The 20113-nt window shown below is 43.3% G+C and overlaps 3 protein-coding genes across 3 annotated transcripts; 1 reads left to right on the top strand and 2 right to left on the bottom strand.

Annotated features, from left to right (window-relative positions):
* Window positions 1-722: 722 nt before the first annotated feature.
* Window positions 723-5551, bottom strand: kat8 (K(lysine) acetyltransferase 8). Its single transcript, XM_070923864.1, has 11 exons — window positions 5198-5551; window positions 4543-4617; window positions 4162-4340; window positions 3979-4032; window positions 3573-3737; window positions 3061-3150; window positions 2764-2904; window positions 2307-2400; window positions 1910-2060; window positions 1598-1752; window positions 723-949 (listed from the first exon to the last, which is right to left on the bottom strand). Exons 1-11 carry the CDS (start codon window positions 5514-5516, stop codon window positions 885-887), a joined length of 1488 nt encoding a protein of 495 aa, XP_070779965.1. The 5' UTR covers window positions 5517-5551; the 3' UTR covers window positions 723-884.
* A 687-nt stretch (window positions 5552-6238) lies between these two features.
* rnf25 (ring finger protein 25) lies at window positions 6239-11118 on the bottom strand. Its single transcript, XM_070923865.1, has 10 exons — window positions 11024-11118; window positions 10677-10748; window positions 9611-9707; window positions 9036-9103; window positions 8863-8932; window positions 8694-8765; window positions 8094-8240; window positions 7928-8017; window positions 7559-7696; window positions 6239-7153 (listed from the first exon to the last, which is right to left on the bottom strand). The coding sequence occupies exons 1-10, from the start codon at window positions 11038-11040 to the stop codon at window positions 6479-6481; spliced, it is 1446 nt and encodes a 481-aa protein (XP_070779966.1). The 5' UTR covers window positions 11041-11118; the 3' UTR covers window positions 6239-6478.
* A 1726-nt stretch (window positions 11119-12844) lies between these two features.
* Window positions 12845-19759, top strand: anapc2 (anaphase promoting complex subunit 2). Its single transcript, XM_070923855.1, has 15 exons — window positions 12845-12928; window positions 13804-14053; window positions 14140-14461; window positions 14913-15045; window positions 15131-15196; window positions 15272-15383; window positions 15776-15895; window positions 15990-16107; window positions 16383-16561; window positions 16650-16791; window positions 17112-17187; window positions 17493-17696; window positions 18496-18628; window positions 18816-19057; window positions 19156-19759. Exons 1-15 carry the CDS (start codon window positions 12845-12847, stop codon window positions 19363-19365), a joined length of 2391 nt encoding a protein of 796 aa, XP_070779956.1. The 3' UTR covers window positions 19366-19759.
* The last annotated feature ends 354 nt before the right edge of the window (window positions 19760-20113 follow it).

Here is a 20113-nt window from a genome sequence, read left to right on the forward strand (position 1 = left end):
CCTAACATGAGATGTACTATTGTGATGAGTCAGAGTTCTGACTTAGTGTGTCATAATATTACCATTGATTTATCTAGAAAAGTTTAAAAACCTTCTACACACAACAATCATAGTGTACATAATATCATACCCACGGTATCAAACTGATGCAAGTTATTTCAATATGAGGCCTTTTAAGGAGAAATGTGCTGTTTCCTAAGTTTATAACTGATTGTGTTTACATTTACCATCAGTGGTCAGAGCTCTGCTGCCCCCTCGTGTATATTATTATAGTTACATGCGGCTGGGAGCATCTAGTCTGTACGGAGAAGTCTTTGTAAAGTTTAAATTCAACTCTTAACTACTTATTTAGACTAATGACATTAATGTCAATTAAACATCAAAGGAGACACACAGGAAAGAAGTCAGATATTATACTGTCATCTGAGCCGATACCCTGTTCAACAGTATAAAGATGATAAAAAAAAAACATGAGCAATTAAATTACAGCTGAGATTTCCATTACACACTCCTCCATATATTCAGCCTATATATGTATTTAACTGTCTTCTCTCTAGATTATTAAATAACAGACCTCTAACTCCTGTTGTTGGTATAAATATGGTATTTGTATCTATCTTTATTATTCTGAAGCATAAAAAGAATATGAAAAGGAAGATTTTAGACTTTTAGAACCAGTTGACACTCAGGAAAGAAGGAATCGGGAGACAAGGGATTTTTTTTACATATATATTTTAAGAAAATACTGACAGATGCTACTAATAGCTATATACACCGAGGTTTCAGAACAGCAGGGTTTTGCCAGTTGAGGAGAAAAGTGGAACTTGGCAGATGAAGTGAACAGGTTGACTGATGGACAGATGTGGCGTCACTGGCTCCGCCTCTCACTTCTTCGACAACTTGGCTTGTTTATTTTTGGGGGGCGCCCACTTCAAACACATAGTGTCCACTGTGAAAGAGACAAGACACGCCATGAGTGAGAGAAGACGATGGTTTTCGGAGGACTCCATCATGGTTGTTGCTAGGAGACAGGCTTCATGAGACGAATGGAAAGAAGAAACACCACAGTGTAGACTTCTGTACAACAACAACAGTCAGTGCTGCAGGAACATCTGGAAAAATCTGTGTTGCCCGGCAAAAGTGTGGTCTCGGCCTCCGAGTCTGAGATATTGGAATTTCTGACAGTGACAACATCCCCCCACTTGGTGAAAAGAACTACAGAAGTGTCAATAAACAGACTGCAAAATGGCTTTAAGAGGAGCCATAGCTGGCAGTTAAAATCCAAAATGAACACTAATACAATCAATTCAGCTAATTTGAAATTACATATACACAGTTTGTTTGTATCTGGTTTCACTTTTTAACTATTACAAATACCACAATCAGGCATGTGATGGGCAAATGACAAAAAAACAAGAAAATATACAGAGCATCCATTGAAATAAGCAATTCATTGTTGGGTCTTTAAAACGTCAGAAAATATGAACAATGGCCATAAATTTTCAGCAGCTCAAAGTGATGAATTTGGATTTTGTGGTTTAAGTTACAACCAGGTTAGAAATAAGGGAATAAAAGAATATAAACTGTCTGGACTTACCTGTGATGGGTGGTTTCTTGTACTGGGCACTCTTCAGGTGTTCCTCCACTAGTTTGGGCGTCACACAGATAACATGCTGACCTTTCCAGTATTTCACCATGTTGAGCGACTGCAGCGTGCTGATGATGTCACTCTGCGTGATGCTGGTCATCTGGCTGGGGGAAAAGAGAGGGGGGAGGAGGGTCCGACATGAGCATCAAAATCAGAGCTGTGAACAGTTTGAACTAACTGGATGATTGTGGTTAAAAGATAAGATGGCTGGGTGTCCAATGGTGTAACTTGTGATATTGGACAGTGTGTTTGTGTGTCTACCTGAGGTCTTTGATGGACAGCGTTCCTCTGAAGTCCCTCAAGATCTCCAGCAGGACCCAGGACCAGTAACTTCTGTAGCTCAGCTTCCCCAAATCAGACAGAGGCTTCTCCGGGGAACCAACTGCACTCTCAAGCTTAGACAGCTCATAACCTACAGCACAGCAGCAGAAACAGAAACGTTATTCCAGAAGTGATGATTCATTTGTGTGTCCAACTACTTTTTGGCTGCTGTCATAACAGGCTTTGGTTAATATATTTATTATTTATTATTCTGTGCAATTTATAGGCTAACTTCCTACTAATACACTTAATTAATAGAAAAACCTGATCATATATTTAATCATTAGCTGTAGTGCTGATTCACATATTATAGCTAGCGTCACAGTCTCTCACTTACTAAAAGCTATGAGGAACTTTCCGTAACCTCTGCGTTGGTAAGGCGGCAGTGTGAGAATACACGCCACATTATTCCCATCGGGAGACTCTTTCTCCTGAAAAAAAAGGTTAAGACAACAGTGGTCAATGATTGCAGTTCCGTGTTCTCTCCACCTATGGTGGGGGCAACATGCTAAGAAATACACGGATGTAAACACTGCAGACTTTTTTTTTTTTTTTTTTTTTTTAAATCAGCTTTACAAATGTTTTATGTGAAATGAAATGCATTTAACATGTTACTCATGCCTCAAGGATACATGCAGTGTGTTTTGATATGAAACACTGAATGTAAACACAACTATCTGTGTTTACGAGAATAAGGTACCTTTAACAGAGAGATAATGTCAGTGAGTCCGAAATTGATGAATGGCAAATATGTTTCAATCGACTTGCCTCAAAAACATGTAAACAGGCCTTACTTTGGAGAAGTAGCCGACGATGTGCGCTCCCTGTTTGTTGACTTCAGTGAGGATATAGAAGATAAAGGGCTCCACGTCAAAATAAAGCGTCTTGTGGTCGAGAAATAGTTTTGCTAGTAGACAAAGATTCTGACAGTAAATCTGCAAACAGACACCAATAATGAATCACAGTGATGAACATCATAAAGAATCTCTTACAGAATCAAGTGAAATCCAGTCCAGTTTTATTTCTACAAGAGACAGAGACCAGAACAGCTTAAATCTTCAAGTTTGGCATAGACTTTCATGTGTACTCACCTTGTGGTCCCGCCCATCCACTTCATACACTGATATGTTACTCCTTCTGTAGATTTCTTTGCCTGGAGGCTGCTTCCACTGACAGTGGGACTGAGGAGAAAAAGGTCAAAAGGTCAAACATTTCGCATTCAGGTTGCAAGGGATGTGCGGACATCATTTAATCACTGTTCATTGTTCATCTTGGTACTAAACTTAATAGGATTTGGGTTTCACAGGTGGGAAGAAAATGCACCGATGGCTACATGTGAGTCGCAGAAGAAAGCTGCAGTTTCCTTGAATAAATGCAAGTAAAGATTGAGGACTATCTGCAGAACATTTGATAGAACTGTGAATTTAATTTCACAAGTCATGTCTGCATTCTTAAACTCTTAAACAATGATGGCAAACAGCTATTATTCCTAGATGATGTCTTTGTTTTCAAAAGAAACACAAAACATTTTACATTTGAAAAGGATGATTCCATGAGAGGCACAAACTTTCCTACATCCTGCTGAAGTGAAAGCTGCACTGACCAGGTGGTGTCTGAAGGTCTTCTCATACTTCATGTATTTAAGGCAGTACTCGCAGATCCACAGCTTGGGCTGCTTGCCATAGTCCTCGGGAAATGGCGAGAAGTACCAGGCATCGATCTCAAAGTTTCCTATCTGGATCTTATCCACATATTTCACTTTGGTGATCTGAGGGAGAGACATGCAAGGTGGTACAATGAGGAAGATTATTTCCATCAGACAAAGATGGCAAAACATTTAAGAAGTTAAACGGTACATACATCAGCCAGTTTAACCAAATAACAAAAGAGGACACAGCAGGACTGAACTGAACTTAAAGAGCAGCACAACAAGGTAGTTATATTTGCTCTGTACTTATCTAATCTTTAATAAGATAAACTAATAGACACACACAGACACTCCTTCTTACCGCTTCATGCTCCTTCTCCAGGGCAGCTGTTGTTGGGTCCATCTCTGCATATGTCTGCAAAGGAAAACTCCATTAGATAAACAAACCATTTAATACCTTACACATATATACATATACTGTATATATATACATATATAATACCACAAACAGCACAAAATACTCTGTAACAGACAGTGTCTGTACCTTCTGTACATGGTTGATCTCATCATGCTTGCGCTTCTGGTTGCGAGTGATCTTCCTTTCAGGCTGTTCACCCAAATCACCGACGCCCCCGATCTCTGTGCTCTTCCTCACTGCATCCTTCACTGTCTTGGTAAGTGCCAGGCGGGCCTTACCCACCCACTCATCCAGGCGCCTGTTGACTGCATGCCAAAGAAAAGGAGATGAGGATCATAGTGAAGTAGTAGGTGAGGGAATAGAGAGGGTATGGGCGATTTAAGAAAGGTATGAAAGGAAGCAAAATGAGGGTTGAGCAGGGATAATCGTGAAGAAACATACGTTGATGATGTAAATGTAAAGGTTTAATTATGTGTACTGCATATCAAGAACAAGTGATGTACTCACAGCCTACATAGTGAACATAGAACTCCTCTCTGCCCTCCTGTTCATTCAATCTGGACTGAATAACCTCTGCTGTATCTGAAAAGAGAGCAAGATCCATCAGTTAATGACAGTTTTGTCCAACAATCGCTGACAACAGTAATTGTTGTCAGGTACAAATGCAAGCTCTGTGTCTTCTGGATGGGACGTCTCACCAAACTCCATTCAGAGTTCTACGACTCAAATGCCTCCTTGTTCATTAGCAAAAACACTTACTGTTATTTCACCTGATACATCGTGGCTTGATATGTGTTGAGCCATTACTCAAATCGGTGATCTCATAATCCCCCAAACTGTAACGTTTGCCTATTTACTCCAATAGAAACATCAACTTTTAGAATAGGCTGGCCGGTTGTTGGCACTGTTATGGTTCCATCACCTAACGATAACGTTAAGCCGACTTTTCCAGAAAGATCCAATGAGCATTCGTAAATCACAAATAAATTACGTCTTCCCGCCACTTACGTTATCAAGAGAACCAATGAGACTTTGTACTTTTACATTTTTAAGGAGTTTGTTGTTAATTTCTTCCCAAACAAAGGGAAGGGAATCCGCGAATCTAACGTCGACCTGCTAACTGACGCCGGGGTGAACCATGCGGGACAGAGGTATCACTCACGCCATGTCTTGTCGGCTCGTTGACATAAATACGTCTCTCCAATTTCGACCGACACTTCTTGCTCCCTGCCGCTGCAGAACACTCCGCCTCCGTCCGGGATGTGCTGACTACTACAGCCCCCGGCTTCTCTCGTTCGGCCAACGGCCTCCGCTTCGTCCTCTTCCCCGCCACTGCCGTTAGAAGAGCACGCAGCCGGGATACTACTGTCCAATTCACCCCGCTCACTTTCAATATGGCTAGAATCTATGTCTACATCCATTCTGGGTTCAGAGTCCTTGTTGTTATTATAGCTTTTGTGAAACTCGGTCCCGCCAGTCATAACCTCGGCCGTTTTAAAAACAATCACACGCCTCTGCGACCCTGCGCAGTTTCTTCGGAGGGGCAGGTCTTCAACAAACAGCCAAGATGGCGTCGGTGGAACACAGGCTCCGCCTCTCGTCCGCCCAGGATGTGCCTGTTCAACTACAACTCCCATGAGTCTTAGCACCAACTTAACTTGGACCAGAGACATTTAAATTAACAGGGGTGAAGATGTGAAATGATGAACTGTGGTTTCTCCCACTTTCTGTGCATTATGTATGTATGTATGTGTTAGAAATGTGTTATTCAATATAAAATATAATGTACTTGTATTTTAACTCAAAAACTCCTTCACCAAGGGCTGACTTACTATATGCTAATGATTGTGTGTGCTTCATGCACTGCATTCAGCATTAAACAATTTGTAATTTATCAAATTACCACAAAAACCACACGTGTAGCCTTCATGGCCCTGAGGGTCTAGAGCCCGACAGCAGTTGACCAGTGATTTAAAACATTAGTGTTCCAGCTTTGCAGCACTCAGGACAAACTGGTTCTTTTCAGAGCAAGAACCAAATTCTTACCAGGACCGAACCCCAGATACCATAGGACCACTCTGGCCTCAACATGTATTAAAATCTCAATACATAATTAAAAATAGATATAATACAACTGCAACCGTCAGTGTAACTGAACTCAACTGGAATGAACAATGAAAAATTACAGGAAATACAGACAAAGTGAGATCAGAGAAAATTTAATTTGTCGTTCTTTCAAGTCATATTGCATCACAACAAAAAGCAACAACCATCTGTATCTGATATTCGTGTGCATGAAAGTGCATACCAGAGAACAGGATAACGGCGATGTAGAGGAGGATAGGATACTACGGTGAATGTCATTCCTGGTGCAGGGCTTTAATCTATGCAAACTGATGGAGGCACACATACATTTGTTCATTGGCCCTCCTGTTGCCCTTTGTCATAGTACCTCCTCTCTTCCCCTCTCTCTCTCCTCCACCTTGTGTTGGAAGCCCCTGCTGTGACCCCGGCGGGGCCCCCCTCCTCTGCTGTACAGGTTATTGGCCCCTCCCCTGCTTCTTGAAGCTCGCCCGTCCCAGTGGTAGTGCGCAGGCCCGGTGTGGGGACCGTATCGGTGAGGACCCCTTCTCCTTCCGCGATGACCACGACCACCTGCAGACTCTGCAGCATCTTCTGGGCATTCAGTTTCCAGGGCTGCCTGGCACATTGGCTGATCGTCTGGAGACACCAGGGTCTTGTGCGGCTCTGCGGAGACATCCCTGCCCGTCTTGGACTGGCAGAATTCTGCATTTACTTGCATCTGTTGGCCGTGGTTACCCTGAGCTTTGGCTTTTACTGGTCCTTCAGTGCAGTGTGAGGACAGAGAGAGTTTGTCCAGGTGCTCTGTGATGGGGGCGGCTCTCCGGTGTTGTGGTCTGGACCTGCCTCCTCTCCTCGGTCCCCTCATCTGGTTCTGACGCCTCTGGCCCTGACCGCCTCTGCAGTGGGACAGTCCAGGAACAAACCGGTCCGCTCTGACACCAGTTTCATCGGACGAAATATTAGAAGCAGAGGGTACAGGGGGGTCAGTAGAGACATCTGCGTCCAGGTTTCCATTTTCAGCAACAGATGGAGCCTGTGGGGGTTGACATGCATCACTGTAAGAGTTTTTGTGTAACATTATATAGGAACAGTATTAATAAGGCAGATTTGGAGTCGCATGAAGGTGTATTTTTTCACTTTTGATACAGCTAGGTCGTCAGTTTGCAACTGCTTTCAGTTTTTCTTCAACAAATGTAATATTTTGAACAGGGTTCAGTTTTTTCAGTTCCTGAGTTTTTGGTACGTTAAACCTATTTTTTCTACCTGATAAATATCTAAGGAGATTTCCTACCTTTGCTCACTTCGTTGTTTTAACACTCTTCACGTAACTAATTTTAGCCTGAGCAACTAAAATGTCCAGTTCCATCAGAGAGCTATCCAAGCCAGTGATATGAAGTATGAGAGACACGGTAATAATGTATGTATGTACCATTCTTACCTCGTTGATATGGATGAGAAAACGATTCGATTCCACCTCCGGGTCAATGATCCCACCTTTAGACCTCTGTCTTTCTAAAAGCTTCTGGAGTTCACACCACTTCTGTTGAAACTTTGAACCGATCGCTGCTTCGTCCAGCTGAGTGAAAAGTACAAAAGCTTTTGAATGTTTTGATTTTTCAAACTGTTAAACTGTAGAGACTGAATGTTTATTCTTGACCTTGGAAAAAGCTAAGCTATCTCACCACAGGGTCCAGGACCCATTAGTAGCTGTAGCTGCTTTCACTTGGAAGCTCCAGAACAGCTACTAATGAACCTTGTGGTGAGACTGTTGTGAGAAGTGAAACTGTGCGTCAGGAGGTGGTGTTACCTCCGGCAGCTGGGGTGCAGGGGAGGACAGAAGCTGATCAACATCATATGTTAGAGGCTCTCTACACACCGGACACACCACAGTCAGCTCCTACGAGAAGAGTCAGTGATTAAATAGCTCATAAAGAAAGATGTCTTTGACCAGAACTCTCCAGCTGATATTGGACCTGATAGTCTGTTCTGTGTCTGGTCTTGTCCTCCTCCAACTCCTTCTCCCTCTGGCGGAGCTCGCTCTCAGAGTGGCTGACGTAGCGACCGAGGCAGTGGCAGTGGAAGTAGTGGTAGCAGCTCGTCTTGGTGAACGTCTCCCCCTCCTGAAGACATACATGACTGGGTTTGCTTACATTTTTAACAGAATCAGACTTTAGGAACATCTGCATTAAACTATTTTTCAAAAGCTACACAAGCAGGTCGAGCCAGTGTTATATATATATCTTTTCAAACGATACAACAAAAACAACTATTTTCTCCAGTAATCCACTAATTGTTCATTAAAAATGCCAGAAAACATCCGTCACAGTTTCCTAAAGTCGGAGGTAATGTCATCAAACTGCCTGTTTTGTTTGACCAACAGTCTGGACTTTCTGCTTTCAAAATGACAACAATTAGTGCAGCTTTAAAACGTGACAGCTGAACTCAACCCTACTTTTAATTAATGACCAAAGTCAACAAAAGAGATTCTGATGGCGGCAGACAGTGAGCGGAGTAAAAAATAACCTCCATCATGTTTCTCCTTGTTATAGAGGGCCTGATGGGTAACAGCATACCTTAAAGCCATAGAGGCAAATGACACAGTTTCCATGAGGAATATTGCTTTCAGTCAGGATTTCTTTAGCTTTCTGAAGGAGAAAAAACAGGAAAACAGTTAGAAATAAGACTTTAAGCTGATCGTTACCTTAATGTGAATGATAGATATAAAAAAATCACTATAGTGACCTCAATGAGCTGATACAACACTGGTGAACCCAGACAGGACTGAGCCTCCAACTGAAGACACTTCTGGACACTAAGAGAAAGGGTTTCACATGATGGGAGGATTTTACAATATTAACATGAGAGCAGAAAGCGGCGACACCGAGTCTGATCAGCCCACAGCTTCAGTTCGTTACCTGCTGAGCTTGTCATCAGAAAGCCCCCGTGGGTTATGAATGGCGATGGCCGGAGAAGACGAGGGATACTAAACAAACAAAACAGGGACGAGAGAGTCAAACACAAATTCATTTCATTAGAGTTTCTTGATCAAGCAAGCTGGACGTTAAAGGATAAGTCTCGTGATATTCTATATTTTCTTTCATTGTCAACAAATCCCACGAAAAGATGGTGAGTATCATAGAGCCTGATATATCTTCTTCCTCACATCAATGAGCCACACTGTTATGTGTTATATTAATATGTATGTGCTTAACAATTTGATTTTCAGTATGAACCAATGGGCTGAGAGCTGAGAGCCACAGACAGGAAGTCAGACAGGACTGAGAGACAGACAACACGTTGTTGGTTTTTGTCTTTTTATGGGATTTGCTGACATTTACCAGCATAATCCTTTACGATACATTACAAATCCACTATCACTGTGTGGAGAATAAATGTTGGCATCAGTGTATCACAGAATACTTTCTCTGCATACAGAATCTCAGTATCTCAGCCTGCACAGACTGAGAGGAGAAGATAACGGAGAGCGCACCTGCTGATCGAGGGTCAAAGTCAGGGTGAGTCGGACAAACTGGGAGACAGAGTCCTCCGCTGTGGACGGGTACAGGACCAGACTCACCTCCCAGCCCCTGGAGGACACAACACACCAGCAGCTTTAGCAACAGGCCTTAAAAACGGAGACAAATCACGGGAGCCAAAGGAGACGGGTAAAGTCTTCATCCGTGCTGAAGTCAGATATCAACAAGGCTGATGCAACAAAACAGCAACACGAGGCTCAACAGGCTACACAAACCATTTGCTCTACGCAGACACTCTGTGGCAAACTCTATTCAAAAATGTGTGAATTTAATGTTCAATTACTCTCACTGACAGGTGTGTACATGAATCTGATAAGCAAATTATTCAATCGAGACTGGAGTGATACTCTCCCCATGAGACGGCAGAGCTTTGGTTAACTTTCTAATGTGAGCTAATAACAGCCTGGCCTCCAGCTCTGCTCATCACGGCAGTACTGAGCACAGTTTTGGTTTTCTGCGTCATTTTTATTTTATCTGCCAGCTGTTAGTTTAAATGGAGAAGCAGAGTCGACAGAACTGTAAGCTGCATGCAGCTCCTGGGATGGTGTTACATCAAAACCTGTGACCCATCACATTCTATGACCTGATTAGGAATTTCAGCTTTACTGCCACTGCAAATGTTTTCACCATATTTTATCACATACTGGATTTTGATTGGTGTTACCACAAAGGGTGCCACCGTTGTATCTAAATAGGCCTCTGATAGCTGTGTCAAAGTGCACCGATATGTGAGGACCCATCAGGAGTTACAGGACAAAGACCAAAGTGACCACACACCTAACATCTGTACTATCACAGTTGTGACACATTTACATATATATATATATATATATATATATATATATATAAACATATATAATCGTAATAGGTCCAAACTCTGGTTTATTGTCTTTATTGCAGAGCTTCCCTGTCTGTAGGAGTCCTCACACCTGCCCTGTACCGTCAAGCACTGAATAATCATATCTCAAAGCCGAAGCTAATGAAGCAAAGTGATGCAATTTCAGCTAATTGTCGTCTCACCCGTCCTCTCTCCTGTTGACGAGCAGTTCATCCAGATAGATCGACTGCAGCACCTCGATTTCAGACAGCACACTGCGGAGAAAATACAAATACATTAGTTAGCTTGCACAGCTGCCTTTCTCTGTTATTTTCTACCTGCTTAACGTTTACACAATTAAGCTAACGTTAGCGTGTTAGCTCACATTGTGTTGCTAATTTGGGTTAGCTATGTTAGATCTGCTACATTTCACCAGATTTTACTCAGTGGCTGGCACTGAAAAGAGTCACTGTAGACTAAATACAAGTAGTGTCATGATATGTGTTTGAGGTTTGAGGCGAAAATTCAGACATGCTGTCAACAAACTCACTCGCACTCCGCTGCCATGATGATGTTTCTGTGCGAGCCGCTAGTAACGTTAGCTGCTACTGAAAACTGATGTAAGTCACAGACCTTTCAAAATAGAGGAGTAGCGGCAAGAAGTATCTTTAGCTTTATTCAATACGCTAAAAAACACGTAACCACACCACAAACTGAGCCACGCTACGTCTGCTACCAGCGTAATATCTCTATTCCTGTAGTCAAAAGCCGTATCTATACTTCTGCGTAATTTGTACATTTTATTTTGAATGTCTTCACCGGAAGTCTTGGCTTACTATTATCTCTGACTTGACGGTTACGGTGATTGAATAATCACGAGTGTTTATTGCCCTCCAGTGGTCAGAGTGCGTAACTACATCTCTGTTTTGGAATTTGACAGTTCTATTGTTATAGAATATTTACATTCATGGATTTTAATAAAACTAAACAATATATTTTAACTTTCAGTGAAAAACATCACACGACACATTCTAGATGTGAGAAAGTGAGAGATCATATCTGTGAATTATAACTCACAGCGCGCTGACGTTCCTATGTAAAGACTGCTGCCACCCAGTGGCCAGAATTTGTAACTACACTTATTGTAAACGTTTTATTGTGATAACGTGATTTTACCGGAAGCACTACTACTCTTGATGTTTCTAGCTTGATGAGGGGGGTTGTAGTTGTAGTTCTTCATCGTGGCCACAAGAGGGCAGAATCAATCATATTTAAATACAGAAACGTTATTAAAACGACGAATACAATTAATGGAAACATTGATATTCATGTTTTTATTTGTAATTAGGAGTTCTACATTTTGATATTGATGACGATTATACTGATAATAACACTGTGTGTTAGCCACAAATTTTAACGTAATGCTGTAGTTCCTCACTGTGACCACTGGAGGGCAGTGAACACACATGATTCAAATAGCGATGAATCATTGTCATTGTTCTTGTTTGTTTTGTGTTCAATAAAGAAAAGAAAAGTTTTGTTTTGAATGTGTTTAATGGAAGATTTAGCAGCTATATTTGCCATGAGTTATAATGGTGAGTATGCATTGCTCTCCAATGTCCAAAAATCCTAACTATAACTGTTTCATTTTTAATATTTTAACCGGAAGTAGGTATATTCTTAATATCAGAATCAGAATCAGAATCAGAAATACTTTATTGATCCCCCGGGGGGAAATTGTACGTAACATGTTCTAATGATGTTATTACAGTTGCAGTAACTTACTGTGGCCACTAGATGTGTCTGCTTAACAATGGTAAGTAAATGTTACAAAACTTATTAAACAACTCGTTATTAATACAGTTATTATAAATACTGATACAACAATTGCTGTTTGTAATAATCACACTAATAGTGATTGTACATTTCGTATCAATAACAGTTGTACGCATATTAACACTGTGCATGGCCACAAATTTAAACAATGTGTAGTTCCTCACTGTGACCACTGGAGGGCGTGAGGGACTGCAACTACATGCGTGTTGTGAACAGTAGAGGGCAGTGTTACGCGGTTTGGCATACAGTTTGCCGGAAACTCATTGGAAGAAGAAGGAGATGACGAAGAAGAAGTAAACCCGCGATACGAAATCAGCGACCGTGTAACGTTATTTCAAATTCATAACAGAAAGGTTTTACTGATGTGAGCAATTATTGTTTTCATACACTAATAAAACACATCTAAGACATAATGCGCACTTGTACGTAGACGTGTGCGACGTTATAACACGACAAAACAATCAGGTTTAAATGGTTTACTCACTAGCTAGTTGGTTGTTTCTGAAGAAAGTCTAAGAAAATGGAGGAGATGGTGATGGAATCGGAATCAGCCGAACTCTCGGGGTCCGGACCACAACTAGGGGTTGCTGATGCTTGGGAAACTGTTACTGCAGCTTTGGTGAGTTGTCTTTTTCACTGGACCCATGTAGCCAAATGACAGAAGCGAACATGGAGTGAAGATGCCGAATTCGATTCAAATATTTAATGATTTAATGTGTTCTTCTTGTAGCAATGGTTCATACCCGGTGGGATATGATTTAGGACAGATCACTAATTAGTCGGATTATTCGGTTAAATTCGGCACATATGCAACGCTGTTTTCTTTTATTCTCTGCCTGTCTGCACTATATTCTGCTAGCTAGCTGTTTGCCTCCATCTCTATGCACAGCCCGATCACAACTGCTACCTATTAACGTTCACTGCCATCATTTTAATGAGGAAGTTACAGAATACTGTACAGTGACGTAGTCAAGACCAGTAGAGTTGAACACAAGGGTCTCTGATTCACGTCCAGGTCTGGAGTCAACCCCAAACCCGTCCCTGGCAAACACACCTTGAAAAGTGTCCAGTGTACCAACCACTTCCCACCGTGTGTGTATTGTGTATATCCTGTCACCTTCAGGGGTCTTGGGGCCCAGGGGCAGGGGTCAGAATTTAAACTAATATATTGTTAAATTTAGCTAAATCATCTGGGCCAATATATCAGAGATATTAGCTTATTGTAGATTTATAGATGTTGATGGAGACAATACGAAACGCTCTTACATACTTCATGCGCCAAAGAAGCAGTGACAAGTTTATTTTCAGCTGTAAAATGTCGGCTCTCTTCATATCTTTGTCACACAATATGTATTAAAAAAACAAATCTAAGGTGTCTTTGACAAACACAAGACTTGAGATCAGTTTGTGAAACAGAGAAAACACATTTAGATCAGATACCACAGCCCTGCAGTGTCTGAGAGAACAGATCTTCTATCTTGGTCCTGTTTGTAGATGTCTCCTGGCTGCTCGGTGACGGAGCAGAGCCTCTCGGACTCGTTGGCCCTGCTGTGTAGTCAGGGTCTGGGCCGGCTGCTGGGCGGCTGGCTGCTGGAGACTTTACAGATGCGTCTGTCCTCCTCTGTGGTTCCCGAGTTCTGGTCTGGACTCAAACAGCCGGAGAATGAGCTGGAGGAGCGGAGCAGGGCCTGGGTTCTCCTCACCGCCTTTCAGACTCTATTAGAACGACTGGAACCTTTCCTGGGCAAGTAGAACAAATATGAGTCGATAAGTTCAGTTCTGGGTTATCATCAGCAGCAATATTCAAACATCCCCTTTTCATCCTCCCAGGTGGTTTGGAGAGGCTGGGGACGTGGCAGGACGAGGGCCGTGGCAGTCTCTGTGGCCCCGGTCCCAGGGGCCTCCAGGAGCGGGCCTTCACCATCATCAGGGCCCTCCTCCTCTTCTCCCCATCCCCTGTTCTCCAGGAGCGAGTGCTGGAGTTTTACAGCAGGACCTTCTCTGTCTACATGAACCAGGAGGGGGAGGCCGAGGACGGGGCTGAGGTTCCAGACGGCCCAGAGGGAGGGGTCTGTCGGGGCTGCGGGGTCCCAACACAGCAGTGCTGGTGTCAGGAGGCGCTGGAGCAACTGCAGGAGCTTAGCCACATACTGTGAGTGGACTCAGGAAGAGGGACAGTAAAGATAATGAACTTTTCCAAACACCTTTGCTGTTTCCAATGTACACACTCTAGTTTTCTCTTGGCAATACCTTCTGCTGCACTGATCAATACTTTTATGGAAACAGTGGATCAATATGTAAAGGGGGTCACTCGTAGTGAGAATTGCCACCAAACAGTTTCCCCTCAGCGTTTTAGCCTCTTTTAGCTCCTAGTTTTGGTTTTACGGATCATTTCCTGTCTGGTTCAGAGTCAGTGTTTCCAGCTGCAGACAGCTGTTTTCATGAAACAAGCTCTGATAAATGCACTGTTCACTACCTGCCGACGGACAGTTACAGAACGGAACATTAATAATTCTTTCAGTACCATGAACACACACACTGTCACGTATGTGCAGTTTGTATGTTTTGTGCTTCAAACAGTTGATTATTGTTTGTGGTTGTAGTTCCAAACTACAGCTGCTGGAGTGGGTCAGCTCCGAGGCCGTCACCTCCATCCTCCACAAGCTCATCGAGCAGCGGATGGAGCAGCACTGCCGGGGAGAATACGAACGCTCTTTCCTGCTGGAGTTCCAGGAGGTAAAACATCCGTGTGACTTTCCACCAGCAGTCGAGGCTTTATTATGTTGAAGCGCCTTCATTTCTTCATGCTTTGTGTGAGCAGTGGCTGGAGCTGGTGCTGGGCTGGCTGAGCAAAGTGTTTGCAAGCGAGGCGGACAGAGACGGTCTGGTACCTGCTCCCGGTGCTCCCGGTGCTCCCGGTGCTCCCGGTGCTCCCGGTGTTCCCAGTGTTCCCAGCATCCAGTGGGGCCAGCCTGCCAGCTCCGTGCTGAAGCAGTGGAGATGCCACATGCACCAGTTCTTCTGCAGGATCTACGTCAACATGAGGATCGAGGAGCTGTTCAGTATTATCAGAGGTGAGAGAGGGAACGGCGTGTTAGTCTCTCAGGATGGAAATCAAATCACTACTAAGAATTCACAATTAATTGGAATTTTATTGAATAAAAAATGTTTTTTGCGTAACTGAAGATTTTGTGCACAAACTGAATTTTTAACTAAATCTCCAAAGATAATTGCTCAATTTTGGAAGCTGTTTATTTTCACCTTTGACAGTGCTAGGCTAGCAGTTTCCCCTTGCTTCCAGTCTTTGTGCTAAGCTAGGCTAAATAAGAACATATCTCTGTACGTGCAGAGATGAGCCTGTGGGTGGACTTTTAACTTTGATATACTACATTTACATGCACAGATTCATAGGCACGGGTTGCCTGACTTTTCTTGTGCTTATTGTCGTGTTTCACATCTCTTTCAGATTTCCCAGAATCCAAAGCTGCTATTGAAGATCTGAAGTTTTGTCTGGAGAGAACCAACCAGAGACAGCAGCTCCTCACCTCCCTCAAATCTGCCTTCGAGAGCCGTCTGCTGCATCCAGGTTAGTGGCCAAGTATAGCCCCATATTTGTTCAGTAACAACACAGCAGAACAAGAAGCCATTTTAAATTTGAATTATTCTGTATTCTGTCTCAGGAGTTCACACATCTGACATCCTCACGGTTTACATCTCCGCCATCAAGGCCCTCAGAGAGCTGGACCCGTCTATGGTCATCCTGCAGGTTGCCTGCCAACCAATCCGCAAGTACCTCAGGTGAGTCAGTGTACACTCTGTTAAGGTTTTTTAAACATTCTTTTTAATATAAGATAAAATGATGTATATGATGATTTATGTTCATTTCTATATTCCTGCTTGGTATGAAGTCTGACATCAGTTGGAAACAAACTTTATTTAAACTCAGCACCCTTTTAAACAAAGAGGACTTAACAGCATGATAAAAACCAACAGGTGAAACGGATAAAATAAGGAAGCAGCCACTTTTATAATCTTTTGTAGAGTTTGGTTGAAGCTTCTGTGGTGTGTTTTAGGACTCGGGAGGACACGGTGAGGCAGATCGTAGCCGGCTTGACGGGAGACGCTGAGGGCTGCACAGACTTGGCCTCTGAGCTGTCCAGAGGAGACCCGGTGACTCTGGAGATGCAGGATAGTGATGAAGAAGGCAACGACCCAGAGGACTGGACTCCGGACCCCACCGACGCCGTCCCCGGTCAGTAAACACATCCTTTGATATTTCTGCGGCTTGTATTCGTCATCCACTGTTTGGTGTTTTACTGAGAGTCTGCTGCTCCTTTCAGATAAGATGGGCTCCAAACGCCGTTCGTCAGACATCATTAGCCTGCTGGTCAGCATCTACGGCAGTAAAGACATCTTCATAGATGAATACAGAGCCGTGCTGGCTGACCGGCTGCTGCACCAACTCAACTACAACACTGCCAGGTACAGCTGAACAAACACACTCAGACTAAAGCTTCAGGTTCGCTCTTCTTCTTCTTCCTCCTCACATATAATCAAATGAGTGTGCACTGCCGTCCCTGTATGTACAGACATGTTCAAAACAAACGAAAACAAATTCCTTACCATCATTGCACTCCACCATCACAACACTATAGGCAGCATAAAGGTTTTCTCTTCTTTCTAATGAAGGAGAGCAGCAGAGTCGGTGTTTCAGCTTCGTCGTGTCAGTATTTTGTCTGTGATCGTAGTGACGCGTCATCGTCTGATGTTCTCTAGTTTTGTCCTCTGTTCTGCGTTTGCAGGGAGATTCGTAACGTGGAGCTGCTGAAGCTCAGGTTTGGGGAGTCTCACATGCATTACTGCGAGGTCATGCTGAAGGTAAACACTATCACCCTGACCGCCACCATCCACTGATCGCATGACATGCTGTGATACTCTTGACATACGGGGCAGATATTTGCTCTGTTCTCTGTCTTCTCTCCTCCTGAGTTTTACTGTCACAGTCTAGTGATGTAGTTTCCCTCTATCAAGGGAAATTTAATCATTTTTTAAACATTCTCTAGTTCCAGCGTCTCAAATGTGAGAGTATTTAATAAGTTTGGGTTTTGGACTGTTGGTCAAACAAAAGAAGCAACACTTCACCGTGCTCTGGGAAATTGTGACCGAACGACTGATCTATCCAGGACATGGCGGACTCTCGGAGGATCAACAGTAACATCCGTGAGGAGGAGTCGAGGCTGAGCGAGGAGGAGCAGCCGCCGCTGTCCCTGTCGTCCATCATCCTGTCCTCTGAGTTCTGGCCTCCGCTGAAGGAGGAGAAGCTGGAGCTCCCTCAGCTCGTCTGCCAGGCCATGGAGGCCTACACACACCGCTACGAGAAACTCAAGGTGGAGTTCACCTGCTGCTTAAGGCCGAGCCATTGGTTGTTCTGTTGGGAGGAATTAGTAGCACTGAGGTGGTTTTGCATGTTTTAGATTTTTTTGTTTTAGAATTATGATTTTATAAAGTGTATCAACACTTTTTAGTTAATTTCTTTCAATTAATTTCAATACAATCAACTAAAATTAAGTTTAGACTTAAAACTTCCTGCAGCTAATTAATCACTCAGCATGTCATCACCTTTATTTTTTGCTGTAGGTACAATCGTCGCAGTTTTTTACTCAGGGCCTTAAACATCTTCATTGTCGGTGCATTCAAGGACACTACGACAGCTGAGGCTTCAGAGTTATTTAAATTTAAATGCAGGAAACAACTAGTTACACATTGTGTTGTTTTCGACCTCCATGTTTGCTAATTGCTTGTCCTCAGGATGAGATTCAGAGACAACCACACAGCAGCTCATGAATGCAGCGCTTCATTCGGTATTAAATACTGTCCCTGAATACACCACCTCAAAAACTTTACTGTTTATACGTTTGTTTGTTTTATTTCTAAAACCTCATATCTTGCTGTCTGACTTTCTCTCACAATTTCACGCTTGTAGTTATTTTATCCCATGAGCTTAATTGTTTCTTTTTTTTTTTACTGATTGAGTCAGTACATCATTTATTTTTTATTTTTCATTATTTTACCACAAAATACCCATCGCAGAACTTCAACACGCAGCAGCAACTTTCAGTCAGACTGGTGCGAGTGAAGCTTTGTGTGTGAATAGATGGTGACAACAGTTTGTCTTCTGTGTTTCAGGCCATGAGGACGCTGAGCTGGAAGCCTCACCTGGGCTCAGTTACTCTGGACTTGGAGCTGGAGGACCGCACCCTCACCAACCTCACTGTCTCCCCCATCCACGCTGCCATCATCCTGCACTTCCAGGAAAAAAGTGAGACCTTTCATTTCAAACTCCTTTCATGTCTTGGTTTGTTTGGAAGGATTTAAAAGCAGAAACAGTGTCAACAGATGGAATATTAACTGGAATAATACATAAATACAAACATACGAGTTACTGTTCCTCTGAATTTACAACTACCAGAAATCACTGACATCCATTTATAATCAACCTCCACCAGGTTCTTGGACGCTGGAGGAGCTGAGCGTGAAGCTGGGCGCCCCGAAGGAGCTGGTGCACAGGAAGTTGGCTCTGTGGCAGCAGCACGGCGTGCTGAGGGAGGAGGCGGGGGGGCGCTACTACGTGGTGGAGACAGGCTCGTCCAAAGAGAAGATGGAGAGAGGCGTGATGCTGATCGACAGCGACGAGGAGAGGGACTCCAACACCACCACCCAGTCTGAGCAGAGGGAGGAGAAGCTGCAGGTGCCCACAACACACACACACACACACACACACACACACACACACACACCTGACCTGAAGGAGCATCTTAAAACACCACTTCTTCCTCGTCTCTGCAGTTGTTCTGGGCCTACATCCAGGCCATGCTGACCAACCTGGACAGCATGACGCTGGACCGCATCCACTCTATGCTCCGGATGTTCGTCGCCACGGGACCGGTCGTCACGGAGATGGACGTCAACGAGCTGGAGGCCTTCCTGCAGAGGAAGGTCAGAGAGCATCAGCTGATGGTCTCTGCAGGCGTCTACAGACTCCCCAAATCCAACTGACGGAGGAGGAGCGTGAGCGCAAAACAAGGAGGACGTGTGTGACGCTGTGGGAAATATAGGAAAATGACGGACCCTGTTTTTCAGATTAACTGACATCACCCACAAGTAACTGTCAGTAGCTGAGAGAATGGGACGAATTCTTCAGATGGTAATTCATCAGAATTTCCACCAGCCTGTTAAACTGGATTTCCCCGTGATATGAATGCAGCAGAATTGTATGAAGGTTATTCCTCTGAAAGGTTTGGTTTTCAAATTAAAAGCACTTCCACCCTCTTAAACAGCAGTGCAGATGTGTTGGTGCTGCAGCTGCAGATTAAGTTGTTGTGAAGGTTATTGGTGTTGACCACTGATGTATAATACTGACGCATTATAATTATAAAAGCTCTTTAATGTCTCGTGTGTTTGTCTGAACTGAATCAAACATTTTTCCTGACTGCTAGCTCAGTTTGGCTGTTACAGCAGACATTTATCTGCAGTTTGAAACAGAACACTTATCTCCTACAGCACAGTTTCCCCAACATGGTTGCATTCTTTCTACAGCATTTGAATTCTTTAAAACTTGCAATATGAATGGACCCCTTAACCATTAGTGTAACCACCTATAACCACCTATAAACTGCATCTCCTTCATCCTTCATCTTAGAAATACTTCCTAAGATGAAGGACTAATGTGGCAGTTCAGGACCGTATTGGGCATTGTAACAAATTCAGGGTTTTATATCTTTAAATACAGTTTAATCTGTGTTAA

This window comes from Enoplosus armatus, chromosome 17 (assembly GCF_043641665.1).
Source record: "Enoplosus armatus isolate fEnoArm2 chromosome 17, fEnoArm2.hap1, whole genome shotgun sequence".
In the NCBI taxonomy this organism is placed as follows: Eukaryota; Metazoa; Chordata; class Actinopteri; order Centrarchiformes; family Enoplosidae; genus Enoplosus; species Enoplosus armatus.

Coding starts and splice junctions, on each gene's coding strand:
- anapc2 (XM_070923855.1), top strand. CDS start 12,845: ATGGAATCGGAATCAGCCGAACTCTCGGGGTCCGGACCACAACTAGGG. Junction 16,562..16,649: donor CCCCACCGACGCCGTCCCCG/GTCAGTAAACAC, acceptor TGCTCCTTTCAG/ATAAGATGGGCTCCAAACGC. Junction 19,058..19,155: donor AGAGGGAGGAGAAGCTGCAG/GTGCCCACAACA, acceptor TCGTCTCTGCAG/TTGTTCTGGGCCTACATCCA.
- kat8 (XM_070923864.1), bottom strand. CDS start 5,516: ATGACTGGCGGGACCGAGTTTCACAAAAGCTATAATAACAACAAGGAC. Junction 3,738..3,978: donor TGGAGAAGGAGCATGAAGCG/GTAAGAAGGAGT, acceptor TCTCTCCCTCAG/ATCACCAAAGTGAAATATGT. Junction 2,061..2,306: donor AAAGTTCCTCATAGCTTTTA/GTAAGTGAGAGA, acceptor GCTGTGCTGTAG/GTTATGAGCTGTCTAAGCTT.
- rnf25 (XM_070923865.1), bottom strand. Junction 8,933..9,035: donor TCTGATGACAAGCTCAGCAG/GTAACGAACTGA, acceptor CCTTTCTCTTAG/TGTCCAGAAGTGTCTTCAGT. Junction 7,697..7,927: donor CTGCACCCCAGCTGCCGGAG/GTAACACCACCT, acceptor CTTTTCACTCAG/CTGGACGAAGCAGCGATCGG.